The 27,091-nt window shown below is 42.1% G+C and overlaps 1 protein-coding gene across 5 annotated transcripts in view; it reads left to right on the top strand.

The window, feature by feature from the left end:
- The window catches only part of MTM1 (myotubularin 1), a 104,155-nt gene that overhangs the window by 31,282 nt on the left and 45,782 nt on the right, over positions 1–27,091 (top strand). For all 5 annotated transcript variants that reach the window (XM_058534880.1, XM_058534883.1, XM_058534884.1 and 2 more), the window contains 2 exons: positions 9,533–9,643; positions 14,279–14,380. In XM_058534880.1, the coding sequence (XP_058390863.1) occupies positions 9,533–9,643; positions 14,279–14,380 (213 nt within the window). The remainder of the gene's footprint in view (positions 1–9,532; positions 9,644–14,278; positions 14,381–27,091) is intronic.

Genomic DNA, 27,091 nt, shown 5'->3' on the forward strand with positions numbered 1-27,091 from the left:
GGGAGAGGATGATTAACCGTGTGATGAGTCAGAACTCTTTATAGAGGAGGTGATACTTGAACTGAGTCTCAAAGAATGGTTAACAATTTCCTGGACAGGAGGGAGAGTGGGAGGAGCGTATCAGGTAGAGAGTTTCCATATTGCGTGTATAACAATATGAAAAAACACCGTATACCATGGAAATGGCTGAGTGATCACAGAGGGAGGAGTGGGGAATGGGAGGAGTTGAGGCTGGAAGAATAGCCAGCCTCAAGATTCTTGTAAGTCGCAGTTGAGCGGTATGCACGTTACATGGAGAATGACATATCAGATGTGTATTTCAGGAAGAAAAGTCGGGTTGTGGTGGATTAAGGGAGGGAGAGACTGGAGGCAGGGAGACCAACTAGGAAGTTATTTTAGTTTTCAAGGTAAGCATTAAGGGCCTACAGTCATAGTTGTGATAGAAAGGAGGAAATATCCTGAGAGATTCAGGAGGATTTTGGTGGGCATTTGGAGGTGGGAGTTGACAATGATTCCTCAAGTTGAGACTCGAGTTGAAAATGATTCCTGTGATTTTTTTTTTTTTGCTTGAATGGTTGGAGCTGCTCCTATTCATCAAAATAGACTTCACGGGAGAAGGGATATGTTGGAGATAAGCCCTTGGGGAAATAAGTCTGAATGTGTGGACTTCAACTATACAACTACTCGGTGGTACTGTGTCAGAGCAGTTGGAAACGTGACTCTGAAGCTTCCGAAGTTATTAGCGTATCAGTATATGAGATTACCTCAGACAAGTATGTGACCAAAAAAAGAGATGAGGGCTGAGGAGAGAACCCTGGGGGACATGAACATGTTTCTGTGCTGGGGTGAGAAAGAAGAGCCGGTGGAGAAGAAAACGAAGCAGCAATCAGAGCAGTGGAAAATCTCCTAAGAGAAGGCTGTGGTAGAAGTCAGTAGAAGAGAAAAATCTTGGGAAGGAAGGGAGCGAACCATGGAGTGAAATGTTGCAGGGTTCAGTAAGATAAAGAATGAACAGAGGCGTGGAGGGTGGCCATCGGGAGGTCACTGGGAGCCCCCGTGAGAACAGATTCTGTGGAGGCGTGAGTCTGATCGGTGTCTCTCTTGCTTCTCCTTCCACCTCGTGGTGGAAGATTCTCTAGCTGCCAGGCCTCAGCACACTTCTGTCTATCCCTTCTCCCCATGGCTTCATCTGCCCCCTTGGCTTCAGTCTCTTCTCTACTGCTAACATCGTGTGTTAACAAAGCTCCTTAGACTTCCCTGAACCCTGTCCCACTTGCTCTCATCCCATCCAACGACAACTGACTGGTAGACAAAGCGGATGTTACCCCTGCCCGTTCCGTAGTCTTTGTTTTCTAGTGCTGACCTTTCTTCCGCCCCTACTTTCTCATTTCTTACTGCCTGCTGGAGATCCCTCGATTTTCCACCTAGCATCTCAGATGCATGGCCAAGCCGAACTTTTTCAGCTCTTTTTCCCTCCCCAGTTCCTTCTTTTGGTGTCCTTGTTTCTCTTGATGGTGCTACTTTTCTTCCTGTCACCCTGGAGTCACCTCTCTCCCCCTCCTACCATCTCCTCTGCAGTCTTCTTCACATTTGCCTGCCCTTTCTAGTCCAATTGCCCCACCCTAGTCCAAGGTCTCATCTGTCTCCCAGGCTAGTGCAGTAGCCTCTCCCGCTCCACTCTCTCTAGCTTCTTGAGATAGTCTTACAATCTTATCATTCTTCTGCTCAGAAATTCAGATTGGCCCTTTCCTTCCTCATTTCCAGTTCCTTAGCCGGTATTCCTGGTCCTCTACAGCTGGCTCATCCCCAGTCTTCTCACCTCTCTCCTGTGCATCCCTCCACGCTCTGGCTCAGGGGCACTGCTCACTGTTGCCTAAACAAGCCCTATGCTTTCTCCCCTCTGGACTTTCTTCAGGCCATTTTCTCTGCCTAGAATACATATTCATCTCTACCCCAACCCTACCATTCACCTCCCCTTTAAAAGTTATTTTGAAATATTTAAGATAGAAAGTTAAGATAAAGAATAAAATAAACATCTGTGGATCCCCCACTCAGCTGAAGAAATCCCATCCCCCCCTTCACTCCAGAGGTAATCACCATCTGAAAGTTGGTAATTCTCACTCCCCTTCATTCCATACACCCCTTTTTAAAATAGAACGAAGTACAGGAGATGTGTAGGAAGCTAAAGGAATGGAGGCTTTTAAGCCTTCCAACTGAGCAGATGATAACCCTTGGGCAGTATAATTTGGTCCTAGGATTAGGACTGCTGACGCGATGAGAAACGAGCTGTGTATACAGTTTTCATTTTCTGAGGATAAGTCAGAAACAGTATGTTCTTCCTGGATTAAATTCAAGGAGAAATTTGTTGTTAGGGTTTTCTCTAAAAGATAGGAACATGGTGATTCAATACCTCAGGCAGAGCATCACCCAAAGATTCTTGAAGGCCCTCTATAAAGAGAGAACACATATTAACTTTTACACAGTAAAGGTGAGGGCCTAGAGTAACGGAATCTATTTACTTTGCTTTTTGATGGTTTACCAGTGCAGAGACAGGACTTGGAGAATCGAGATGCATGGATGACTGACATGTCCATCAGATTCTGTCTCTCAAATAGCCAGTTCTGAAATGGGCTTCCGACAGGTGCCAGGTATCCTGCCACCCAGGAGCTGGGCATCTGACGAGTATGGCAGCACTTAGGTTCCATAATCGCTCTAATTGTCTGCAGTTGGAGCTGTAAGCCTTGGACACCACCCGGAGGGGAGGCACAGTTTATCTGCTATTGCGGACATTTCAAAGCCAGACCTATAATTCTTCCCCAGAGGGAAAGCCCGCCCACTTCATTACAAGCATGAACAAAGAGGATTCCTGTAGTGTTTTTCTTTTCAAGAAAACACATTGGAAACTATTCAAGATTGTTCTTTTTTAGGTCCTTCTGTTTAGTGGATTTGGCACTTCTTTTCATTTTAAAGGAGGTGAAATAAGCTAAAAAGACTATAATAAACCATCCCAGTGTGTCTGTAAGGAAGAACATAGGATCTGTACTATTAGGTATTCTTTTAAACTTCAGTCTTAAATCATCTTTTTATATTGCTGCTACAAAGTGAATGCTGTTTTCAGGTTAAAAAAGAAAAAACACTTCCTTCTGATAATCTAGGTTTCTTCGCCTCTGTTCCCACTCCTAGTTTGCCAGTCCCCAAACTGGAGGGTCTGTGGGCTACTGAGCCTTGATGTTGAAAGTCTAGTAATGAATTTAATTAATTGGTTCCACTCTGACTTCAGGCTTTCAGACCACAGAAAGGGTCTCATTGCTGCTTTGTCAATTCCTTTAATCTCAGACTGACCTCTCATTACATCCCCTCTACATCAGTGACAAACTTTCCATGTTCTTTTACTGGCCTGTCTCTTGCTCTGTTGAAAAGTTCAAAGTCATCCTTGCTGAGCTCCCATAAATTCCCTCAATTCTCATAAAGACCCGATGATGTCTGTTTTCACCATCCTTTCCTCCTCCTCTCCCATCTGAGAGGAAGGAACTAGACATCTTCTTTCGCAAAGCAAGGCCCTCTATTTGAGCCTTGCTCCTTTCTCCGTTGACTCCTCTGGAGCCTGAGTGCCCCATCAGTTGTTCTGGTCTGACATTTGTGGTTTTCATGCCCCTCTTCCCCGCAGCTCTGTTCAAGTCTCTTTATTTTAAAACACCTTCTTGAATCCCTGCTAGCCCCTGATACTTCTATCCTCTTTCTTCCCCTTCTTTGCCAGACTTCTTTAAAATTAGTCTACACTTGCTGCTTCCACTTCCGGACCATTAACTCCTTCACTTCTTGTGGTCTGGCTTCTATTCCCTATTGGAACTACTCTTTCACTGCTCAATTCCAGTGGCCTTGGTTGATTCCTCAACTTCTTAGCTTCTCTGCAACCATCGGTATTGTTGAGTACTCCTGCCTTCTTTGTCACTTTCTTTGTGCATTCTTGGCTCTTCTCCCACTTTTGCCTTTTGCCTTTATCGCACTTCATTTTTTTCTTCCTACCTCCTAAATGTATATTTGCCCCAGGGTTCTGTCCTCACCTTCTTCTTTCTCAGTTGTCACTTGCTTTCCAATTCTGTAGCTCCAGTTCTGATCTTTCATTCTTCATTCATTGACTATTTGAGAGCCTGCTGTGTGTCAGGCACTGTGCCAGGCATGAGGATATAGTGGTGCTCACAGCAGACAGTCTCTCCCTCATGAAGCTTTAGTTCTGATGGGACTGACAGATGTTAATTAGATAATCACACCAGTATATAACAACAGGCTGTGATAAGTGTTGCATGGGAGTAGTACAGGAGTACAGTAGTCTGAGGAGACTGGGAAATTATCCTGAGAAAATGGTGCTTGACCTGTGGTCTGAAGAATGAATAGGATTACCTAGGTACTTGGCAGGGGCTGAGTTGGAGAGAATAAGCTGAGAGAACAGCATTTTAGAGGCCCTGAGACCAAAGGGAACCTGAAAAGATGACAGTGTCGCTGGGTTGGGGGCAGGGAGAAGGGTAAGTGATGAGGTAAGGGTGGCCAAATGACCTAGGTTTGTAGACCCTGTTAAGGATTTAGGTTTTGAGAGTTGAGCAGTGAGAAGCTTCAGAAGTGGCTTAAGCAGAGGAATGATAACATCTGATTTACTTTTTAAAAGATCACTCAGGCTTCTGTGTGGAGAGCAGATTGTAAGAGGAGCAGCAGTAGATGCAGAGACCACTGTGCCTATTCCAGTGGTCCAGAGAAGTTGCTGGTGGAGTTGGAGGGAGGTTGACAGATTTGAGATTGATTCAAGAGGTAAAAATGAGAGATTGGATTAAGGATAACAGAGAAGGGATGTCAAGGATGACTCCTAGGTTTCCAGCTTTCGTAACTGGGCAGGTGGAGCGTCAGCCACTGAGATAGGAAGGTGCAGTTTGGGGAGAGAAACAGCATGTGTTTTGTTCTGGACATTTTGAGTTTGAGAAGCCCTTGGGATCTCTTCCAGTTCTGTATTTCCAGCTGCCTCCTAGATATCTGTACTTGATTAATTTGTCATAACCTCAAACCCAGTGTATCTAAAATTGACAATGTTAATCTTTCTCCAAAATTCCCTCCTGTGTTCTTCACATCTCTTGGTGGGGCCACCATTGTCCCAGACACTTGGGCCTAAATCTGAGTCATTTTTGATTTTTCCCCCTTGGCTCATCTGCTTTATGCTTTCCACTTTGTCACTCTCCACTTTCAGATCCTCATAGCCTCTCACTTGCACTAAAACATTAGTTTCTAGAATTCTAAGGAGTAGGCGTAGCCCTCTCCTTGTTAGTGCCAAGTGCTCAGTGCTGCTAGATGACTCTTCATAAAGCACCATTCTGTCATTGGGTTCCTCTTCTCAAAACGCATTCCGTGGATCCCAGCCACCCTGATCCTAGCCCTGGGGTACTCCCCAGGGAATTCCCCTGCTACCTATCTTAAACCTGGCCCACTGTTTTCTTTATAAAATCCCCCATGCTTTCCCACATGTGTAGCTGATGTCACTGTTACTTGTTTTCGGAAGACCAATCTGCAACTGCTATTATTCCATCCTTTAAGGATCACCTTTGATGTTGCCATTGCCACAGAACCTTCATGTGACCCAATCAATAGGAAATTGTCTTGCCCTCCTCTGACCTCTCATTCCACTTTGTCTGGATTTTTTTTTTCAGTTATTTTATTGAAATCATAAAGGTTTATAATGTTGTGTAATTTCAGGTGTACATTATTATTTATCAATTTCTGTATAGACTGCATTGTGCTCACCACCCGTAGTCTAATTTTTATTCGTCACCATATATATGTGCCCCTTTGCCCCTTTTGCCGAGCCCCAGCCCCCTTCCCCTCTAGTAACCACTAATCTGTGTCTTACGGCTCTTGGCACTTGCAACCTAGCATTGTGGCTATTCAGGTACACGTGTCTTATCTCCCAGACTCCCTGAGCTCTGTGAGGGCATGGTCCACATCTTATTTATCTCTGTGGTCCCTAGCATCCAGTACAATTTCTGTTACTCAGTATACACTCTAGAGAGACAGTGAATGAATACATCTTTTTAGATTATTTGTTATATTTACTTCTCAACTATTTTAGAAACTTAGAGGTACAGAGGCACAGAATTTTGAGTTAGAATGGACCTTTGAGAATCCTTAAATATAAATGATATTTAGATAGTGATGGCTCAGGTTTCTAGAGAGTTAAGCTAATTTTCCTATTCCTGGATCTTCCAGTTTGGCTTGCTGGGTTATCTGATCTTGAACTTGTCATTCGGGAGAATGTGGCAAGTAGCCTCATTACACTGTGGGTGCCTTTGGTCAGGAGCTGGCTGGTTCTCCTCAGTGTCCCATTTTCTGTTTTGTGTTGGGTCAGGGCAATCAGAGCTATAGAATTTATTCTATTCAGAGACAAAGAACAGCAAGGTCTCATCTCACTTTTTCTTTTCTTTTTTGTGAGGAATATTAGCCCTGAACTAACATCTGTTGCCAATCCACCTCTTTTTGCTGAGGAACATTGGCCCTGGGCTAACGTCTGTGCCCGTCTTCCTCTACCTTACATGGAATGCCACCACAGCATGGCTTGATAAGTGGTGTGTAGGTCCGCGCCCAGGATCCGAACCTGCAAACCCCGGGCCGCCAAAGCAGAGCGTGAGAATTTAACCACTATGCCACTGGGCTGGCCCCTCATCTCATTTTTAATTCTTCTGCTTTTTTTTTTTAATTCTTGCTTCCATGTTGATATTAGAATGTCAGACTTTTATTTAGTGTGTAGTCTATGTATTTTTAGATCTAAGTTTGACATTTAGGAATACAATTGAACCAGGCACTCATAAATCTCAATATAATCTAAGCATAATAACAGACTGCTTGATAGTATGTTTTTAATACCTAGATTGTATTGAGAAGTAAATATATTATAGTATGCAGCTATATATGTACACAGTTATTGAGTAGTGTCTTTTTTCTCTCTAGGTATTTGGATTTCAGTCACGTAGTGAGGTGTCTTCACCCCATGGCAACAGCTAAAAAATGCCTCCTTATAGGTACCAACCGAAAGACTGCTGCTTGCTAGAGCAAACCGATCCACTATATTTGTAGAGCACAGTTGTGTCTTCCAAATACTAGGATATTCTCTGCTATAATAATAATAATAACTTCATGGTTTTTTAGCTACCATGCGACAGGCACCATGCCAGCTACTTTTAAATCCATTATCTCTAATCATCTCTACAGGTAAATGTTGCTGAGAGATACAATAACTTGCCAAAGTCATCCGGCTAATAAATGTCAAATCTAAAATTTGAACCAATTTTGTCCAACTTAAGAGCTTGTGCTCTTTTCTAGACACCATGATAACCATACTCTTATGCTTTTTTAACTTTTTATTTTGAAATAGTTATGAACTCTCAAGAACTTGGAAAAATAGTACAGAGAGATCCTACGTATGCATCACCCAACTTCTCTGATAACTGTACTGCTTTATCAAAGTGAGGAAGTTGATCGGCACAGGACAGTTAACTAACACTGACTGTACTTGAATTTCACCAGTTTTTTCATGCACTCATTTTTCATGTTTTTGCATACAATTCTGTGCCATTTGATCCATGTATAAATTCATGTAACCACCACCAACAAGCAAGATATGCAACTGTTCTTTCACCACAAAAGAACTCCCTCATGCTGCCCCTTTATAGCCACAGCCTCCTTCTACTCAACCCCTGGCAACCACTTCTCTATTCTCCATCTCTACAATTTTGTCATTTCAAGAATGTTATAAATGGAATCATACAGCACTTGACCTTTTGAGATTGGCTTTATCCGCTCAGCGTGATGCTCATGAGATCCTTCCAGGTTGTTTCCTGTGTGTATTCATAGTTCATTCATTTTTGTAGCTGAGCAGTATTCCATGGCATGGATGCACCACAGTCTTAATACTTTTTGAATTTCTAGAATGCCCATGAGCTATATTTATATTTTATGAAGAAATGCTTAGTTTTTTTATAGTGTATTTTAAGCAGAAGGATTTAAAGTAAAAGAAAAAGTAACTTTATTTGTATCCCCCAAAAGGACACCTTTTAAAGAACAAAAATTCAATAAGCACCTTTTAAGGTTTTCCTTTATTATCAAGATCATCTAAAACAGCATTAAAGAAAATATTAAAAAAAATTTGTGTAGCCCTTCCTGTCTTTGTCCATATGAAGATATATATTATTGTAGTCACAGTGTATTTTGTATGCTGCTTCTTTCCACTTGAATTTATTTTCCCATATTATATATATGGGAATATATAATATACTATAATTATTCTAGTAGCTGCATGTCTGTTCCATTGAGTGGACTAACTATGCTTTTCTCTACCCTGATGTCCACCTCTGGCTCCATCGACCATCTTCATGCATATAGCTTTTCCTCCTGTTGCACGATAGCTATAAGATAAATTCTTAGGAGTGCAGTTATGGAGTGAAAGAGTAGGACCATTTTTGTGGGCCTTTTGATGTGTGTTCCCAGACCTTGGCTTGAATCTCAACCCTTCCCCATGTTTCATAAACAAGTTACTGAAGCTTTTTAAAGACTTGGTTGCCACGTCAGGAAATGAGACTACTTCACCTACGTTTGGAATGTTTGTGAGGATAAAATTAGATGACGCGTGCAAAGCCCCTGTGGCGGTACCTGGCACAGACGAGGTATTCCGTACCTAGCAGCTGCTGTTATCTCATTACGATGATTGCGATGTGACTTCACTACCGTGATTCCATCATACCAGCAGTCTCGTGGACCCCTGACACCCAACATTGCATAAGGAACAATGGAGAAGCACTGTGAGGCATTCAGGCCCTTCTCCTTTGGGAAATGCACCCATGCCTAAAATAGGCACTACTTCCAGATGCTTGGTTTCTAGTGGGGGAATACAGACATGTAAATTCAAGACAAGTCAGAGTGAACCAAGTGGGGTAACAGCAGTCTACATCGAGTGTTGTAGAACTTCCGAGGAGGAAGTGATGAATTCTGTCTGATCTAATTGGGAAGCAGGGCTTCGTTAGAGGTGATGCTTGCTGAGCCAGAGCTTAAGCCATGGGGAGAATTTTGGTAGTTGGGAGAGATAGATCATCCTAGGCAAAGGGAATACCATGCACAAAGCACAGAGGCTTGATTTTAGACGAAATGTTTGAAGAACGGTGAAGGCATTCACTTAGTTGGAGTGCAGAATGTTGTGGGAGAGCAGCCTGCAGAGACAGGCTGGAAACGACATCACAGGGCCCTTGAATTGTGACCCTGGGTGTTTAGTCTTTATTCTGTAGGCAGTGCAGAATGGCAGATGTTTGGGGATGCATTTTGGTTGCATAACTGACTATCTTAATGCTTGCTCTTTCATGTGTGATCTATATCATATTTTTGTTCATAAAAAGTGGTACAAGGGCCAAGGTAAAAATTCCCGGAAAGCATATGGTTGTTTTTTATGTTTTTGACATCTTAATTAAACTGACAGAAATATTGACTTTTGTATTTTTGTTCATTACAGGATTCTGCTCTAATACTTGATGTTCCTCTGGGTGTGATCTCAAGAATTGAAAAAATGGGAGGCGCGACAAGTAGAGGAGAAAATTCCTATGGTCTAGATATTACTTGTAAAGTAAGAGATTCAGTACTTTCTTAAGCGAAAAAAGGCATATTAGTGTTGAATGATAATAAAAAGTTAATGTGGGTTTAAAAAAAAAATCAAAGACCCCTGTTCATCTAAGGCCCTGGCATGGTTCTTCCCTTGTGATCAAGCTTTCCCAAACTGCCTGGGGAAATAGTTGCTATGAAAGGGACCTGCTGTTGTCATCAAGTGTGGGGGCTTGAACTGGTCATTTTGTTAGCTTGACTGAGTAGGAAGAAAACTTTATAGATAAAATTTCACACTTTTCAGTTTTTGCCCCAGTCTGCTCCTGGTGTCCCTTCATGTGATGTGTTACCAGCTAGACACCTTCACCCCGTGACAGGAAGGAGAAATACAAGAGATCTTGCCCTCTGTGAACAGGATGTGTTCTTACCTCTAACAACCTTTCTAACTTCTGCTTAGATAGTTTTCAGAGGTAGCAGCCCAACATTTTGGTTTGGCACAGTGAGTGGCGGAGATGTAATGATACAGTGTACTCAGTTATAGTAGTCACCATTTACTGAGCATCTGCGTCAGTCCAAACATGTGCTAGGTCCTTTGCATTTAATCCTCAGAGAGGGACAGTGGCACCCCCATTTTATAGATGGGAGGCCTGAGGATAAGAAGAGTTGGGTAACTTAGCTAAGATTATCCAACACATGGTAAAGTTGGCGTCCAAATACAGTGAGATAATCATTCTGCAAACAACACAATAAACTTTCTGGCAAGAAAATTTGCTTTCCAGGTGTTGAGTATCAAAAGACTACAATCTGTGGAATAATGCCCAATCCTAGAAAGAGCTAGAAGGGGTTTGGAAGTCATCTGTACCAGTGGTTCTGACACCTAGATATGCATCAGGGTAACCTGGGAGGCCTTTTTAAAAATGTGGATCTTTGGGTTCTACCCCAAATCCCACTGTAAGATGATCTCTGAAGGCTGGGTCCCAGAAGGTTGGGACTCGCAGGTATCTCGGGTGACTTTGAATGGTCAGTCGAGTACAAGGGTAAGCAACCTTTTTTCTGTAAAGGGCCAGATAGCAAATATTTTAGGCTTTGTGGGACAGTAGGATCTCTGTCATACATTCTTCTTTGTGTTTTGTTTTTTCAACCCTTTTAAAATATAAAAGATATTCTTAGCTTGAAGCCCATGCAAAAACTGACCTGAGCTGAAGTTTGCTGACTCCTGGCCAGTCCAAGTCCTGCATTCTAGGGGTGGGGAGATGGGGCCTTTGCTAAACAGGATTACTTGCCTAGGGTTGCCCAAGGAGCCAATGGAAGAGCCAGACTTCAAACTCAAGTCTCTTTTTCCTATCTTATGCACTGTGATTTCTTAAAACCAATCTCCTATCCTTTTGTTTGGACTATGAATACAATATGATTTGTCTCCAGTTTATAAAAGATCGAGACTAGTTCACTATCAGAAACCAAAGATTATGTCATTATCAGACTTGAACTGAAATTCTCTGTTACTCCCCACCTTGGCTTTTTTTGATTTTTGTTTTAATCCGAGCTATCTTAATGCCTTATCTATCTACCCTTTGGGGCCTAGAAATATGGGGATTTACTTTTAAGGAAAGTTTTTGCATTTTACTTAAAGAGATCTGTGGGAGTAGAGTGTTGATATTACAGTACTCAAGGGAAATTGGGGTTGCTATTTTGATCATTTTGAAGTCACTGTCATTCTGATACATTTTTTTTTGTGAGGAAGATTAGCTCTGAGCTAACATCCGATGCCAATCCTCCTCTTTTTGCTGAGGAAGATTGGCCCTGGGCTAACATCTGTGCCCATCTTCCTCTGCTTTATATGGGATGCCGCCACAGCATGGCTTGATAAGCGGTGCATTGGTGCGTGCCCAGATCCGAACCCGCGAACCCTGGGCCGCCGAAGCAGAGGGCACACACTTAACCACTACACCACCGGGCCAGCCCCCATTCTAATACATTTTTTTAAAAATCCTATTTGTCGCCTTATCAATAGGAAAAACTTGTATTTAAATGTCAATCCTCCCTAATTAATAAGACAGAACACATTCTTACCCTTTGACTGTTTGTTATAAGAACAAAGGACTTAGGAATAACTGACCAGGCCTAATTCTCAACTGTGACATATGTATATTTCTTGGAATTAGCATTGAGCCCAAAGACGATGGCCTAGAACAATGTTGTAGCACAACCTTTTAACTCAGTTATCTCCGTGGAAACACTGATGTCTCAAGAGGCGAATTCCATTTTCTCGGTAACAGACCTAAAGTTGGTGGACAGGGAATCTGCTGCAGTGGGATAAAGACTCACTCTCCTGTCTCTCATAGGTCAGCTTTCATCTGCACTCAATAACCATAGTACAGCTGTGTTTCTCTCCTGAAACAAATAGTTATAATCCCTACAAATTTGGTTCTACCAGTTCTGCCTATGGGGATTTCTGCTTGCCAGTAGCAACTTTCACATGGTGGATGTTGTCCCAGTGGATGCTGTCTAGCAGCAGAGAAGAAGGTAGCTCTGAATAGGTTTATTCTTACCATCCCTACAGCCACATCGCAGCCCCTACTGACAACTTGGAGCATTAAAAATAAAGCAAAGCCAAACCATACCACCACAAAGCCATCTCTCTTCTTCCATGCCTCACCCCCGTTTACTTGGTTTAAAGAGAGTGTGGTATTTTGAAGTCAGCTGTGATGGGGGTTGTTTTTTTAGAAATGCATTATAGAAATGACGCCTCAATAAATCAGCCCTTCAGCGTTGTTGCAGTGGAGGTGTGTTTACTTCCACTCGTTTCTTGTAGCAAGGCTTGGCTTGTCACCATGTGACCCAGTTGTGAAATAGGCTGAGGGTCTGACTGCGAGACTCTTATGCCACAAGGCTCTTTCCCAGGTGTCCTTCCCTGACGAGTCGGCCTCTAGGGAGACCAGGTAGAGCTTACCAGTTAGTATATGCTCATATTTCTGTTACAAGTTTGGTGACCTGCCATCTGTGAGTCATTTGCCTTTTCCACTTCAGTTTTCTTGTTGGCAATTTTCTTTCTGTCCTTTAATTATGTCTGAATCAGATGATGACAAGAAGTTGCTTGAATCACTTGTGCTTTGGCACATTGAAAGTAGTTGTTTGAATCACTGATAGAACAGAATATTGATCTAGAAATGGTCTAATTTCTGGCCGAGTGATTAAGAGAATGATGTTACAGAGTTATCATCTGACCCAAGGCTGTTAGGAAGAAAGTTCGTCATGGGTCTTTGAGCCCTGAGGATCCTTGGCTATCCCATGCTGTACTTGTGGCTTGTTGCAAACCCTTTAAAAGCATATCATCTTATTGAAATGATTTTTTCCTTCTACTTGACTAGTGCTTTGCATCATGAGCCAAAAACTAATATCCCAGTTTTCTTGGAATATGTTGTGAATTGGTTTTTGGATTTTATTCATGAAGTTCATGCTTTTAAAAATGAAAGCACAGAATCCTGGAGCTGGCAAGGCCCAGTAGATACCATCTGTATACAGAGTGATCAATCTTGGGTGGTTCCTTGGAGGTCTTAGAGTCTAGTTCTTTACATTTCCTTTGCTGCCGTTTGCATTTGGGGATGTCTTGTATATGGCCAGGCCTTTGCTGGTCCTTCACATTGAAGACTTAGGAAGCTTTAAGAGTGCTCTTGAGATAGTAAATGAAAAACCACTTTGAAAAATATGAAGATCGTGACAGCCTGGAGGGCAGGGACTGGATCGGTCTCACTCCTGAAGTATCCCTAGGGTCCAGTAAGGTGCTCATTTTTCTGAATTGGAAGTGCGATGCAGAATAGAACATTTTTAGTGCTCAGCCATCACTCAGTCACAGCACCATGATTGATTTAAGAGACAACCTCAAAAACTTGAGCTTTGAAAATAAGATAGACTGTTATATATTTTAATATATAATACAAATTGACATTTAAGGGAACTTATTTTGTTTGGATTTGATTTAAAAGAAGGTTTTCCTGATTATTAAAGAAATATGTATTGGAAACTACATTTAAAATCTGGTTTTGAGCATTAATTTTTAGCATAGTAATATGGAGTACTTTAATGTGGTTTATATAGAACTCTGTGAAAGTAAAATTGTATAGTAAAAATATATTACATTACTTGTATGAGAGCTTAAAATGCCAGTCATTTCCTAATTTTTAAAAATGAGACTTTAAAGTAAAAGCATGCCGAGAGAGGAAGAGCTTCTGTATTTTAATGACATGTTTGACAATTCTGAGATTATATTTGATAGCAGATACACATTTGAGAAGTTCTATGAATAAAATACTGTTTTATAATTAAAATACCTGGGAAAGCAGTTGAAGTAGGTAGACATAGAGATGATGTGCATGGCAAGGTTTGATTTCTCTTCTTATAAAATGAACGTTAGCTCTGTCTTCTCTTTAGCATTGATTGCTTTGTCTCTGTGTTCACGACTACGATGAGAATATTTTCAGGTGTTCTTAAACCAGATATTTCAAAATATCATACAAAACAAAGTAATTTTCTTAGTAGTCTAGATTAATTGCCCTTTCAGGTAAGTGGATCTTCTGCTCTCTTAATTGAATGGAAGATGTTTTGCTAACAAAGGTGACTTTGTTTGAAGACTGAACTGTCACATTTCTCTTCTGCCCCCTAGGACATGAGAAACCTGAGGTTCGCACTGAAACAGGAAGGCCACAGCAGAAGAGATATGTTTGAGATCCTCACGAGATACGCCTTTCCCCTGGCCCACAGTCTGGTAAATTCCAGGGTTCTCCTCAGCATCTTTCATTTACTCTCCGTGCTGCGCTTCCCACTGTGATATGTGTGCGAGGGTGTTTATTAAAGGTGATTGAACCATTCCCAGAGGGAGTAGGCCTCTCCTTTGCTGGTCTGTGTGGGATGGCTCGCCCCAGGTGACTGAAGTACAGTGCCCGCGAGGTGGGTCGGAGTCCTGCGTGAGCCTAGGAACTTCACCCAGAGCAGCTTGTGCTCTCCCACCCACCGAGCCTGCCTTCAGTCTTGGCCAGCCCCCTTTAAAAGGCATGAGGTAAGGATGTGGACCATGGGTGCTGTTGTGCAACACTGGGAAGTCACATCCCAGAGTTCGTTGCTCTCAACTTGGGAGCTAACGAGCGATGCGTGTCAGGCTTTTGCAGCACCAGTTCTAACTGAGAACAAGTCCTCTCAGCCCTAATGCCATTTAAGCAAAGGCACTTCTAAAATCCAGATACGTTGTATAAGTACTGCAGGCGGTTGCTGAATAGGGCAGGTTTATTTTTTTCAAAGAATGACATTTTAAATGTTATTTGATAGTGTTTAGTATATATTTGGCAAGACAGAGTTATTATGCATTTAATTACTTATAGTCTATGACTTAGTAAATAACAAGATTCAGGATGTGTATACCTAGAGCTTTTCCTTCCTGTTCACCAAACTGTAGGAGTAATCTTACTTTGTTTTGCCATGTGACTGAGATAAAACTTTCCACGCATCTTGCTCTTTAAACAATCTTTCTTTATAGTTTGCTTTGGTCTTGCCTTCTTTTTTTGCTGTCGTACCTTGCTTGCATCTTCCTACCCCTCTTCTCCTCTGTTTGACTCTAAACAAACTTAGAGGCAAACACCTGCTAAGGGGAGAGCAAGGAAATAATTCTTTAAAAATATATATATAGAAACACCTTTAAGTATAGGATAAATATGCTACTGGCTACACTGAAGATGATGAAAGAGGTCATTAAATAGAAGAGCTGCTTTGTAATGTAACTCTTCTTCCTATGGCTGTCTTTTAATTTTTTTTTTTTCCAATAAAGGCCTGAGATTTTTTTCTAGCGAGACGAGGCTTCTCTCTTTCCAAATTTCATTGGCAGTTGTTTTAGTCAAAGGAAATTCATGGTTGACAGAAAGGACAATTATACAAAGACTGGAGGTCTAGAAGGATATGAAGTACTCATCATGAGTCATGTGTTGATTATAGATTCAAATGTAATGTTTAAAATAAATGTAGTATCATAGAGTTGAATACATTTTCAGCCTTTTCTCAGTTTTTGATTAAATGTGTGATTTAAAAGATATTTCAATATTAAATACTTTTTAACTGTGAGTTTAAAAAAAGTTTTATGGGAACACATCTTTGAAATTATTATGAAGTTGAGAATGTAAGTCTAATCCACGAAAATTCAGTTAGGGAATATGTTCTGTCTCGGGTTTTGCATATCTGGCCCTAAACTGTCAGAAATTTAAGGAATGGTTCATATAGCAGGTTTGAAGGAGCTGAGGCCCCAGTCCATTTCCTACAAGATCTTGCTCCATCAGCCATTCCCTTTCTCTGGCATCTTCTGTCTCTTTTAAGCTTTACTCCCCTAAAAAATGTCAAGTCTTGGGGGCCAGCCCAGTGGCATAGCGGTTAGGTTTGTGCGCTCCGCTTCGCCAGCCTAGTGTTCGTGGGTTCAGATCCTGGGCACAGACCTACACACCACTCATCAAGCCATCTTGTGGCAGCATCCTACATATAGAACAGAGGAAGATTGGCATGGATGTTAGCTCAGGAACAGTCTTCCTCAAGCAAAAAGAGGAAGTTTGGCAACAGATATTAGCTCAGGACCCATCTCCCTCACCACAAAAAAAAAAAAAAGTCAAGTGTTGGATCAGCTTTCTCCTAAACTACTGTCCCATCTCTAACTTCAATCCAAGCTTCTGGAAAGAATATTCTAGTCTATCCTCATCTTCATTGCTCAAACTCATTCCAGTATCCAGCTTTATTGCAAGTACCTTCTTGGAACCCAGGACCTCTTACTGGCCAAATCTAGTGGCACACTTCAGTCTTCATTCTGTTTGATTTCTGCCAGCATTCAACAATTTTGACCACTGTCTTCTTGCAAGTCTTGGTTTCTGTATTACTCTCATCTTGACTGTTCCTTCCCACCACACAGCATCACCCTATGCTCCTCTGTAGAACTTTCTCAACTTGGAGTCTTTGGTTTTCCTATCCCCTTCACCTGCAGTCCCCTTGTCTCTTTAAAGCCCATCCTCCACCATCTCACTCAATCCTAGGTTCTTTTCCATACTGTGTGCATTCCCCCGGTGGGAGTTCATCTTACCTCTCATTTGCTAGACTCTGTGGGTCCCTCTAATAGAGCACTTATCTCAGTCTGCCTTATGTAATAATTATGTAGTAATTGCCTGTCCCCTCTGATATACTGTGAGCTTATCAAGGCAGGGATCAGCTTTTATTTATCTCGCTAACCTCAGCATAATGACTTCTGCTTGGGAGTTGTATAATGACACTTTTTATTGAACTTGGGTTTAGTAGAAAGTGAAGGGAAAATCCATTATATGGAAACAAATGGGATAGATTTCTGGATGTTGCGGATCTAGCACCAGAGCCTAGGATTCTGGGTTGCTGTCATTGGAGTGGTCCATAGAGGGCTTTATTCCTCAAGTCTGTGGTACTTTGCTTATTTTTCATATCTGTGCTAGGAATTCCTTCTTCTTCCTTTAGGAAATATATAAAGTGACAAACTGGAGAAAAATCGTGAACTGAATTGCTCAAAGTTCTGGAAAACTACATTCCTTAAGTTTTAACCACTAAAATTCATCTTAAAGAAAAAAGTTAAACTAGTCACCAAAAGAATACAAGATACAGATGAAAGGAGATCAGCTACTGACATGGCTTGTGGAATATCAGTCCCTGCTATTCTAGTCAACGTGTGCAGTGTTTCATAAATCAAGTTCATTGCAGAATACTGTGTTGGGTGGTGTCGGGGAGCACTGAGGACAGAGGAGAAGTAGTGCAGGATGAGTGATATCTAGTCCCATTCAGTGATGTGACAGAAGTGATATGATAAGTATTTATGGCCCCAATGTACAATAGTTTAGATTCAGTGCTATAAGAGAAATGCAGAGGAAGTCCACTGGGGAGTGACAGGAAGAAGAGAACACATCCAACCTAGCTTGGAAAAGCCTGCATGGAATTGATAGTCATTTGGGTTGGGCCTTGAAGGATAATTATCATTTCCAGTGGACGAGGATGGTGGAGGAAGTGGAATTACAGGTAAAGGCAAGACCCTGACCCTCAACACAGCAGAGGGAAAGCTGGAAGCATTGCAGAGTGTCTATGAGGGTAGCCAGGGATGTTTGGCTGGAGTGTGGGGAAGAAGGGGAGGTCTGGGATCCTCAGGGGAGGGCCTTGCTAGAGTCAAGAGCTGGTGCTTTGGGAAGTAGTGGAAATAAGTGGTAGGACTGAATACAGTGTCCTGAAGAATGGGTGGAGAAGAGAGCTCATGAAGCCAGGGAGGGGAGGCAGAGGGCCCAGCGAGAGGGCCACAGGAGGAAGAAATGATGAGCTCTGTTTTGTTCGTGTGGCAGTTAGTGTCTTTTGACAGAATTTACAGCAGCAATTGCAGACCTGCCCCTCAGAAAAGAGTCTAGAGATGTAGATTTGGAATCATCGTTCTTAATCTGTTTGGAGTCATGGATTCCTTTGATAATATGATGTAAATTATAGTTTCCCATCCCATGAAAAATGCACTTATGTATAAAACTTTACATAAAATGTTAGGGGACTCCCATCCCCTCTGAATCTCATCTCTGGGTCACAGGTTAAGTAACCCTGGGGTGTAATAGAGAAGTCCAAACCAGAACCTTGGGAAAGGCCAGCTTGTAGCAAGCAAAGATGGGAAGGCGTCAGTGAAGCAAATGAGAATGTTTGAAGAGGTGAGAGAAGAACCTGCTGGGTGCAGCGTGCAGGGGCCCAAAGAGAGGGAGGTTTAAGAAGATGGTCAAGGGTGTGCAATGCTGGGGAGGGTCAGGAAGAGTCCTTCCGAGTTGATGATTCTGAGCTCCCTGGGGACTGGACTCCCTAACTGTGAACTGCTTGAGGTTGGGACTTTCTTTCCTTATCTTTGTGTCCCTGGTGCCTCGTACAAGGCCTGGCATACATTTGTTGAACTTTGTTAAATCCAGGGAAATGATCTGAGTGGAGGGGACAGAAGCCAGTTTGTAGGGGCTTAAAGAGAGAGTAGGTAATGGTTAAAAAAAGAAAAAAAAAAAAACAGTGGTAGCAGCCAGGTTGAGGGAAGATGTGTTTTCCTTACAGACTGAGAAAGGTGAGTGAATATATTTGTGGACAGGGGGAAAGGAATCCTGCCTCTTTTCAAGGCAAGAGGGAGAAGGGATCATTTCTTTCTTTTTTTTTTGTTTTTTTTTGTGAGGGAGATCAGCCCTGAGCTAACATGCATGCTAATCCTCATCTTTTTCCTGAGGAAGACTGGCTCTGAGTTAACATCTATTGCCAATCCTCCTCCTTTTTTTTTTTCTCCAAAGCCCCAGTAGATAGTGGTATGTCATAGTTGCACATCCTTCTGGTTGCTGTATGTGGGACACCACCTCAGCATGGCCTCACAAGCGGTGCGTCAGTGCACGCCCGGGATCCGAACCCAGGCCGCCGGTAGTGGAGTGTGCACGCTTAACCGCTAAGCCACGGGGCTGGCTCAGGGATCATTTCTTGAGCAGGCTCCTGGGGAAGGCAGAGGGGGATGGGATTAAGTCCAGTTTGCAGGGCAGTTTTGGAAAGGAGAAGGGACAATTATTCCTCTGAGACAGGAGGGGAAGAAAAGTTTCCAAACTGCCACAGTAGGGAATGCGAGACTGTGCCAAAAAGGGATTTCCTGGAAGCGTAATTTAAGCCTGATTGCATTGAACAATACAAAGGGCCACTGCTTGAAAAATATCACTTTGTTAATATTAGTAAAACTGTTAAACCTTCTGCAGATTATCTCAGTGATTTTTATTGGCATTTGAAGTCAGAAGTAAACTTGCTGTTGTATCCATGAAATGGTGTCTGGAGGCCAAGAGAGCTGGGTTCCCCATCCAGCTGTGGGGTGAATAGCATATGAGTGGGCTTTTCCTTTCAGACCGCCCCTTTGGCTCTCTCTTGCCTCCTTCCCCATTAGTATTTTCACCACTCAATGTGTTCAAGTCGGGACTTAAACTTTGAATTGAATTTAAGCACTTTAGCCACAGAGTCAACCCCAAACCATTAACTTGACTGTTTCCATAGTATGTCAATCCAGTAAGACTTGAAAATTGTTGAGATAACATTTTCTATTTCAGCCAACGCATTTAATTTCTTGTTTTATTTTTGCTTTGCTTTTCAAACACTAGAAATTGTACCAGTTTCTCAAAATGCATTGTAACTCCATACGAGTTTTAGGTAAATGATACATTTTTATGATGAGAAAGGTGGCAGTGCTTCTGATGTGATGGTAATTTTTTTAAAGGCGGGAACAAAAATTGTGTACATATGAACAGAGCCTGATAGTGTTATAGAAGAATAAAGAGTTTGATTGTTGGGGTGGAGCCTTCAATGCCAAACTTCGTCTTTCACTGATTTCCTTTATCATTTGCTCATTTTTTTACTCAGATGGGATAATCAGCAATAATATAAATTTTAGATAAGGGGTTTTTTAAACACTGAATGCCAACCTATTATTGAGTCATGAAATCAATTTTACTAGGTTGCAACCAGCATTTTTAAATGGAATAGAAGAGAAAATATTAACAGCATAACATATAATATGGATAAGTATGGTTTCGTGAAACGTTTCTTTCAGTTATCTATGTGTGCGTGTGTCAGGGTCATGATGTAAAGTGTATGGCTTTCTGTTAATCATGGTCTAGAAAGTTTGAAAAACAGCTTTTAGATAATCATAGATTAGGTAGAATAAAATGCATTTTAAGTTAATTTAGTCATTAATAAAGTCACATAAATCTATCTTTATAGCTACACGCATGCATGGATTTTCTTGAATATTGTTTAAGTGAAGGGCTTGAGTTTATTACTAAACTCCTGGGCTGTAGGCTTCCATAAGGGAAATGGAGAACTAGAAGTGGAGCCTGAGCCCTGGCTGCCCGGCTCACAGCAGCCACTGATGAGGGAGACCCAGTGAGAGCCCTTGTTTGCAGAGCGCTCTGGTGCATGGTCACAAGCACATGCCATGCAGTCCAATGGCCTGTGACTGAATCTGGCTCAGTCACTTACCTGCTTGGCGACTTTGAAAGTCACATAGTATTTATGTGCTTCGGTGTTCTCATCTGTAGTGGGGATAATGGCAGTCTCTTCCCCAGAGGGTTCTTGTGAAGATTAGATGTAAAGTGCTTACACCAGTGCCTGGCACACAACAAGTGCCCAATGAATGTCAGCTGTTCTGTTATTAGCACATGATTTTCCCAGCAGGTGCAAAGAATCAGGATGATTACCCCAACATACATTTTTCCAAGAATATTAATAAAGTAATTGCGATAATATGTGGGGCACTGTAAGCCCTTTAAAAGAAAGATGCTAGATAGATAAAGGTTAGTATTCTTATTAACAAACCGTTGGTTGTACCTTGATAAAGGATTAGTTGAAAGTCTTAAATTTCAGAGTATTAAAACAGAAAGCATCTTAACTAGAAATGTGAACTATAGATAGCAGTGATATGTAATAGATAGATATCTTCAGAAATTTTTCCATTTGTTTTCTTTCCACCTTTTGACCCTGCACAGGCCTACTGCTTTCAGGGTAACAGGGCTCTCATTCAGGTTTGTGTTTGTGCATTTTCTACTTTTCTGTGCCATTCTGGATTAAACTCTTTGGCATTGTGGTATTTTCAACTTCTTGTTATTCTATGAGCTGATTAGCAGTCATATAGTTGCAAAGTTTTTTGGTGTTTTTTTGTTTTGGTAAATTTGACCTTCTTATGAGTGGTAGAAGTAGGCACAGGAGAGAAGACTTGTTGGCTCAACTTTCTAGAGAGAAGCAACTGGGTTGCAAGGCCTTTTCTGTGGAGACTAGCGGCCTTTCCCGGACTGATGGCACAGTGCTTTCTACTGTGTACAGAGGATGGAAGCAGTGTCTCAGAAACAGCAACACCTCTGAGGGCAGGGCCCATCCGCATCTGCAGGCGTTGGTTACTGCTGCCTTTGGTTTTCATAGTCTTTCCCTCGCTTTGGTGAGCCACGTTAAATGTGGCTTACCAAGTGGCTTAAGCACTGTACCATTTCTGCCTTGTGTCCCCTTTTGCTCTACTCCAGTTGTGCTTTCTTGTAAAAATAATCACATAGAAATTACTAAAGTGGATTATGGGGATGTACATCTTTTTTGATCATTTGAATGAGAGGTATAAATGATCCTATGAATAGAGAATTAACAACATAGGGTACTTTTTCCTGTGCCTTCATTTTTCAGTTCAGAAATGGGGAAATTTTTATGAAGTGCTTTGAGATTTTAAACCAGACTGAAATTTAGTGGACTGTTACTTTCTAGGTTGATTCCAGAATTAATAGCTAAAAGCAAATAGGTCATTTTCAGATGGGAATTGAAACGAGGACTAACATTCGCTCGTGCACACACATGCACACACACGGCTACCTGCTTTTCAGCCTAGATGTGGCCTTAGGACTGAAGTATGTCTTAGTTCTCTATTTTCTTTTTGGCCAGGACTCTTTTCTTGAATAAACAGTACACTTGGCTAATTGAGTGTCTAATCATGCTTTTAAATCTCCTCCCTTCCTGCCTCCTCCAAGACTTGGCCCTCTGTATTCTTTCAGTCTCTCTCTCTCCACTGCCCTCTCCCTTCCAGCCTTCAGATGTGCTCGGCCCTTCTTCCTGCTCTCCATCTCCTGGAACTATTGTCCCTGCTGGACTGCCCCCCGCATTGCCATCTATGTTCAGAAGCATAGCGTTCACTGCCTGCCTGCACATCCTCAGCGGCCACTCCTTTCATAACTTGTTGTCTGACTTCTCGCCCCCTTACTTGAGGGGAACTATTCTTTTGAAAGTGACTCAAGACCATGCAAGTTGTCAGGCTCGGTAGTCTGTGAGACCTCAGCCTCTTCAACTGCGCCATCATTTAACTCTTAACCACCCACCCCTCCTTTCAAAGGTTTTCTTAAAATGTTGAGTAGCAACAAGAGAATGTTTCTAAAATATATGTAAAATATAAAGAATTATGGTATATGGAGCATCCCTTTGCCTCCTTGGATATTGTGTCTTCTGCTTCACTCACATCTCTTCAGCCATGCCTGGTCTGCTGAGTTCTTATTTGCTGTCTCATGGTGCCTAGTTTCCTGGGCTGGTTTGTGATTATTGCCTGTGAACTCATATTCTTTGAACCTTTATCTGTGGGAATACTGAGGCCAGGATTGAAGGCAGTTTTACATTTCCTTCTGCTAGGCATCGTGGGGTACTACCAGCCTGGGACAGTTACAAATTAAATTCTCCACTTGATGTTTTTTGGACCATCCAAGTTTTATGAGTTTAGGCTACAGACTGCTTAAGAGCTACCTTGTGGCTACAAATTCCTGGTGGGGGACGGCAATGGAGATCTTTCCTTCCTTGCTCAGCACCAATCATCTAGACAGGTAAGTGCCTTACCCTGAGGTTGCAGCACTTCGGAGGCCAAGCTTCACTGAAGGAGGTTTCCAGTTTGACGCCCATCTTGGGTGACCCCGGGGCTTTATGTCCTAGCCCCCATACACCAAGATGCCATGAAAACCAGTTCCGTGAGTGCCCTGAAGGTGAAAGCCAGTGCGCGCCTCTTGCTCTCTACATTCCTGTTTGCGGTTAGTTTTTGATTTCTGAGTATTTATTTCTCCCTAGCCAGCTCACTGATGCACTTTTTAAAAGGTTTCTGTTGTGTCCAGCATTTTTTAGATGTTTTCAGCAGAAGTCTAGGACATCTAGACCATCACGCTTCCAGACACCTCTCCCTTTGCTTCTGAGATCACAATCCCCCAGCCCTCCTACCTCTCTAGCTGCTTTTCTGGTTCCTCTGTTTCCTTCTGCTGTCTAAATGTGTGTTTTCCAGAAAAGTCCATGCTTCCCCTCCTCCTTGTTCTGTACTACCCTCTCAGCAATCTTTCTCACTCTCCTGTCTACCAGCATTGCCTTTCTGAGCGTGACTTCCAGATCTATGGCTTCCTAGTTCCCTTTAGCTCCTACATAGCTTCAACTGACCCCTAAACACTTGTTTAAAATTAATCTCTCAGCCTTCGCCCAAAACTACTCCTCTGTGCTCTCAGTTTCTCTCATGGTATCTCTCCTCCTCCCCATCCCCCTCGTACACCAAAATCAAGGTCATTGTAAGATTTCCCTTTTCCTTAACATTAATAAACCCAGGGGATTTTTCCTGCCGCTTGACTTAGGTCAGGTTTCCATCTCTTCCCTTCTGTACTGTTGGAATGGTGTTTGAACTCGTTTTCCGACCTCTGTCCTGTCTCCCATCCAGGCCACCAGTACATGTGCCTTCTCTCAGATTCATCTTCCTGGGATGCAGCTCTGATTCTCTTATCCCCTTGCCCCTGAAACTTCAGCGGTTCCTCCCTCTCTGCCAGTGTAAACACAACCTCTCTTCGCAGTGTGGCCCTACATCTCAACAGTGGCCATTTTTTCTACCCCTCCTATACTCTGGCAGTGAGACTGAGGTGTTTAATGATGGCCACATATTCTCTGAGTGTGGCTACCATGTGTGCATTTTTGTCATTGTTCTTAGGTCCAAAGTCGTCTTATCCTTCCAGGGTAGCTCAAATGCCATCAACATCCCTCCAGAAGTACCCTTGGCATCCTCTGGAGCCCCGTAGTGCTTTATCTGTACCTCTCAGGGCATTTACCACTTTCCTCTTTACATGATCCATAATTGTGCCCTCCTCATCTCTCTCCTTTGGAGGATTTCTAACTCCTTAAAGACAGTGGCTGTGTCTTACTCTTTTCTCCACTTAATACTTTGTTCACAGTAGGGTCTTGGTAAATGTTTGTTGAGTGAATGTGCTAATGCCAGTAGAGTGAATGAATAGGAACCAGCAGCAACCAAGTCATCAATAAGTGTATTTTGCTATTTAGAAAGGTCATTTACTCAACAAGCATTTATTTTTAAGTTTTTTTAAACAGCTAATGTATGCCCATGATTGAAAATTCAGGAAGTATAAAAGAGTATTGTTATAGACTGAATGTTTGTGTCCCTCTGAAATCACATGTTAAAGCCCTAGCCCTCAAAGTATTTGGAGGTGGGGCCTTTACCAGGTGATTAGGTTAGATGAGGTCATGGGGGTGGAGCCCCATGATGGGATTAGTGCCCTTATGAGAAGAGGAAGGGACCACAGCTCACTCTGTCCACCATGTGAGGTACAACAGGAAGGCTGCCCTCTATAAACCAGGAAGCAGCCTCTCACCAGAATGTGACCCTGCTGGCACCCTGGTCTTGGACTTCCAGTTTCCAGAACTGGGAGAAATAAATGTTTGTTATTGTAAGCCACCCAGTCTATGGTATCTTGTTATAGCAGCTTGAACTAACTAAGACAGGTATGCACTAAAAATATCTCCCTCCTAGCACCCTTCAGCCACCCTATTCCCCTCCTCACAGACAACCAGTGTTTTCAGTCTGTTACTATCCACCCAGTGGCAGTTTAGACCTATGCAGGCTACTTGTTATTTATATTCTTTCCCCCTTAACCCTAAAAGTAGCGTGCTGTATACGCTCTTCCATACCTTGCTTTTTAAACTCATCAATAGATAGTGACTAATGAATGGGCTTCTCCACTGTATTTATGACTGCACAGTATTCTGTTGACTGTACCATACTTTATTTATTCAGTCCTCTATTGATGGATATTGAGATTATTTCCAATCATTTGCTATTATATAAGCTACTACAGTGGATAACCTTGCATATACATACACCATTTTGTATGTGTTCATGTATATTGTAGGATAAATTCTTAGAAATAGAATTACTCGTATTGCCAAATTCCCCTTTATGGAAGATGTACGGGCTTTCACTGCCACACACAGCGTGTCAGAGTGCCTGTTTCCAGACATCCTCTCAAACTGTGTTAATTTCCTATGGCTACTGTAACAAATCACAAATTCAGTGGCTTATAAAAAAATGAGTCTGTCATCTTACAATTCTAGAGGTCAGAAGTCCAAAATGGATCTCATGGGGCTAAAATCAAGGTGTGGGTGGATCTGCGTTTCTTCTGGAGGCTCTAGGGGAGAATCTGTTCCTTGCCTTTTCCAGTTTCTAGAGGCCACAACATTCCTTGGCTAGTGGCCTCTTCCTCCATCTTCAGAGCCAGCAACAGTGGGTCAAGTCCTTGGAGTCACTCTGACTTTGCTTCCATAATCACATCTCCTTCTCTGATTCTGATTCTTCTGCCTCCTTCCACTTTTAAGGACCTTTATGATTACATTAGGAACACCCCGGAAATCCAGGGTAATCTTCCTATCTTAAAGTCAGCTGATTAGCAGTCTTAATTCCATCTTCAACCTTAATTCCTCTTTGCTGTGTATGGTAACATAACACAATTCCCAGGGATTAGGACATGGACATGTTTGGGAGGCCATTATTCTGCCTACCACACCAATCCAGTCTGCTTTCTAATTCTTTTATCTTTGCTAATCTAGCAGGAGACAATGTAGATTTATAATTTTATTTTGTATTTATCTTATTTGAGTGAAATTGAGTATCTTTTGGTTTGAGCTATTTGTATTTCTTTTTCTTCATTCTCTGTATCTTCTGCCTGTTTTTCTTTGGGATTTTGGTCTTTTTCTTGTTAGTTGTAGGAACTCTTTATGTAATAGCTGTACTGACTTGTAATATGAGTTGCAAATATTTTTTCCCATGTCTTTTGACTTTTCTTATGGTGGCTTTTGCTATGGGGAATTTTTTAAATATTTATTTGGTAGAATTTATCAATTTTTTTCTTTTTTAGTGTAATGGAGTTACCTCAGACCACCGCAGGTTCGATGATTCACTAGGAGAACTCACAGGACTCAGCACATAGTTGTCCTCACAAGTGTGATTTATTACAGCAAAAGGAAGTGACGCATGCGGCAAAGTCTAGGGGAAGCCAGGCACAAGCTTCCAGAATCCTCTCTCAGTGGAGTCACACAGGATGCCCTTAATTCCTCCAGCAACGAGTTGTGACAATACATGGGAAATGTTACCAACAGGGAAGGTCATTAGAGACTCCATGCCCAGGGTTTTTTGTGAGGGGCTGGTCATGTAGGCACCCTCTGCCTTGGTATGTACCAAAAGTCCAGACTCCCAGAAGGAATGCAGGAGTTCAGCATAAAGCTTAATGTTTCCACAAACATTTTGGCAGAGTGAGCTACTCTTACCAGTTAGGGAATGGTCAGAACTCTCTCAAACTCTAGGTTCCCAGAGGCCAGCCAAGGGCCAGCCACATGTGCAGGTCTTTCTAAGGATCACAGTCTCAGACCTGCTAGGTGAACTCTTTTCTGCACACTTTTCTTTTATAGCTTCTTGGTTTTAAATCCCAGTTAGGAAGATCTTCCCTACTTAGAGTTATAAAATAATTATCCCATGTTCCTCTAATACTTTAATTTCTTTTTTAAAATTTAAGTATTTGATCAATTTGGAACTTATTTGTGATTACAGTGTAAGATATGGATCCAATTCCTTCTTCCCCTG

This window comes from Diceros bicornis, chromosome X (assembly GCF_020826845.1).
Source record: "Diceros bicornis minor isolate mBicDic1 chromosome X, mDicBic1.mat.cur, whole genome shotgun sequence".
NCBI classification, from domain to species: domain Eukaryota; kingdom Metazoa; phylum Chordata; class Mammalia; order Perissodactyla; family Rhinocerotidae; genus Diceros; species Diceros bicornis.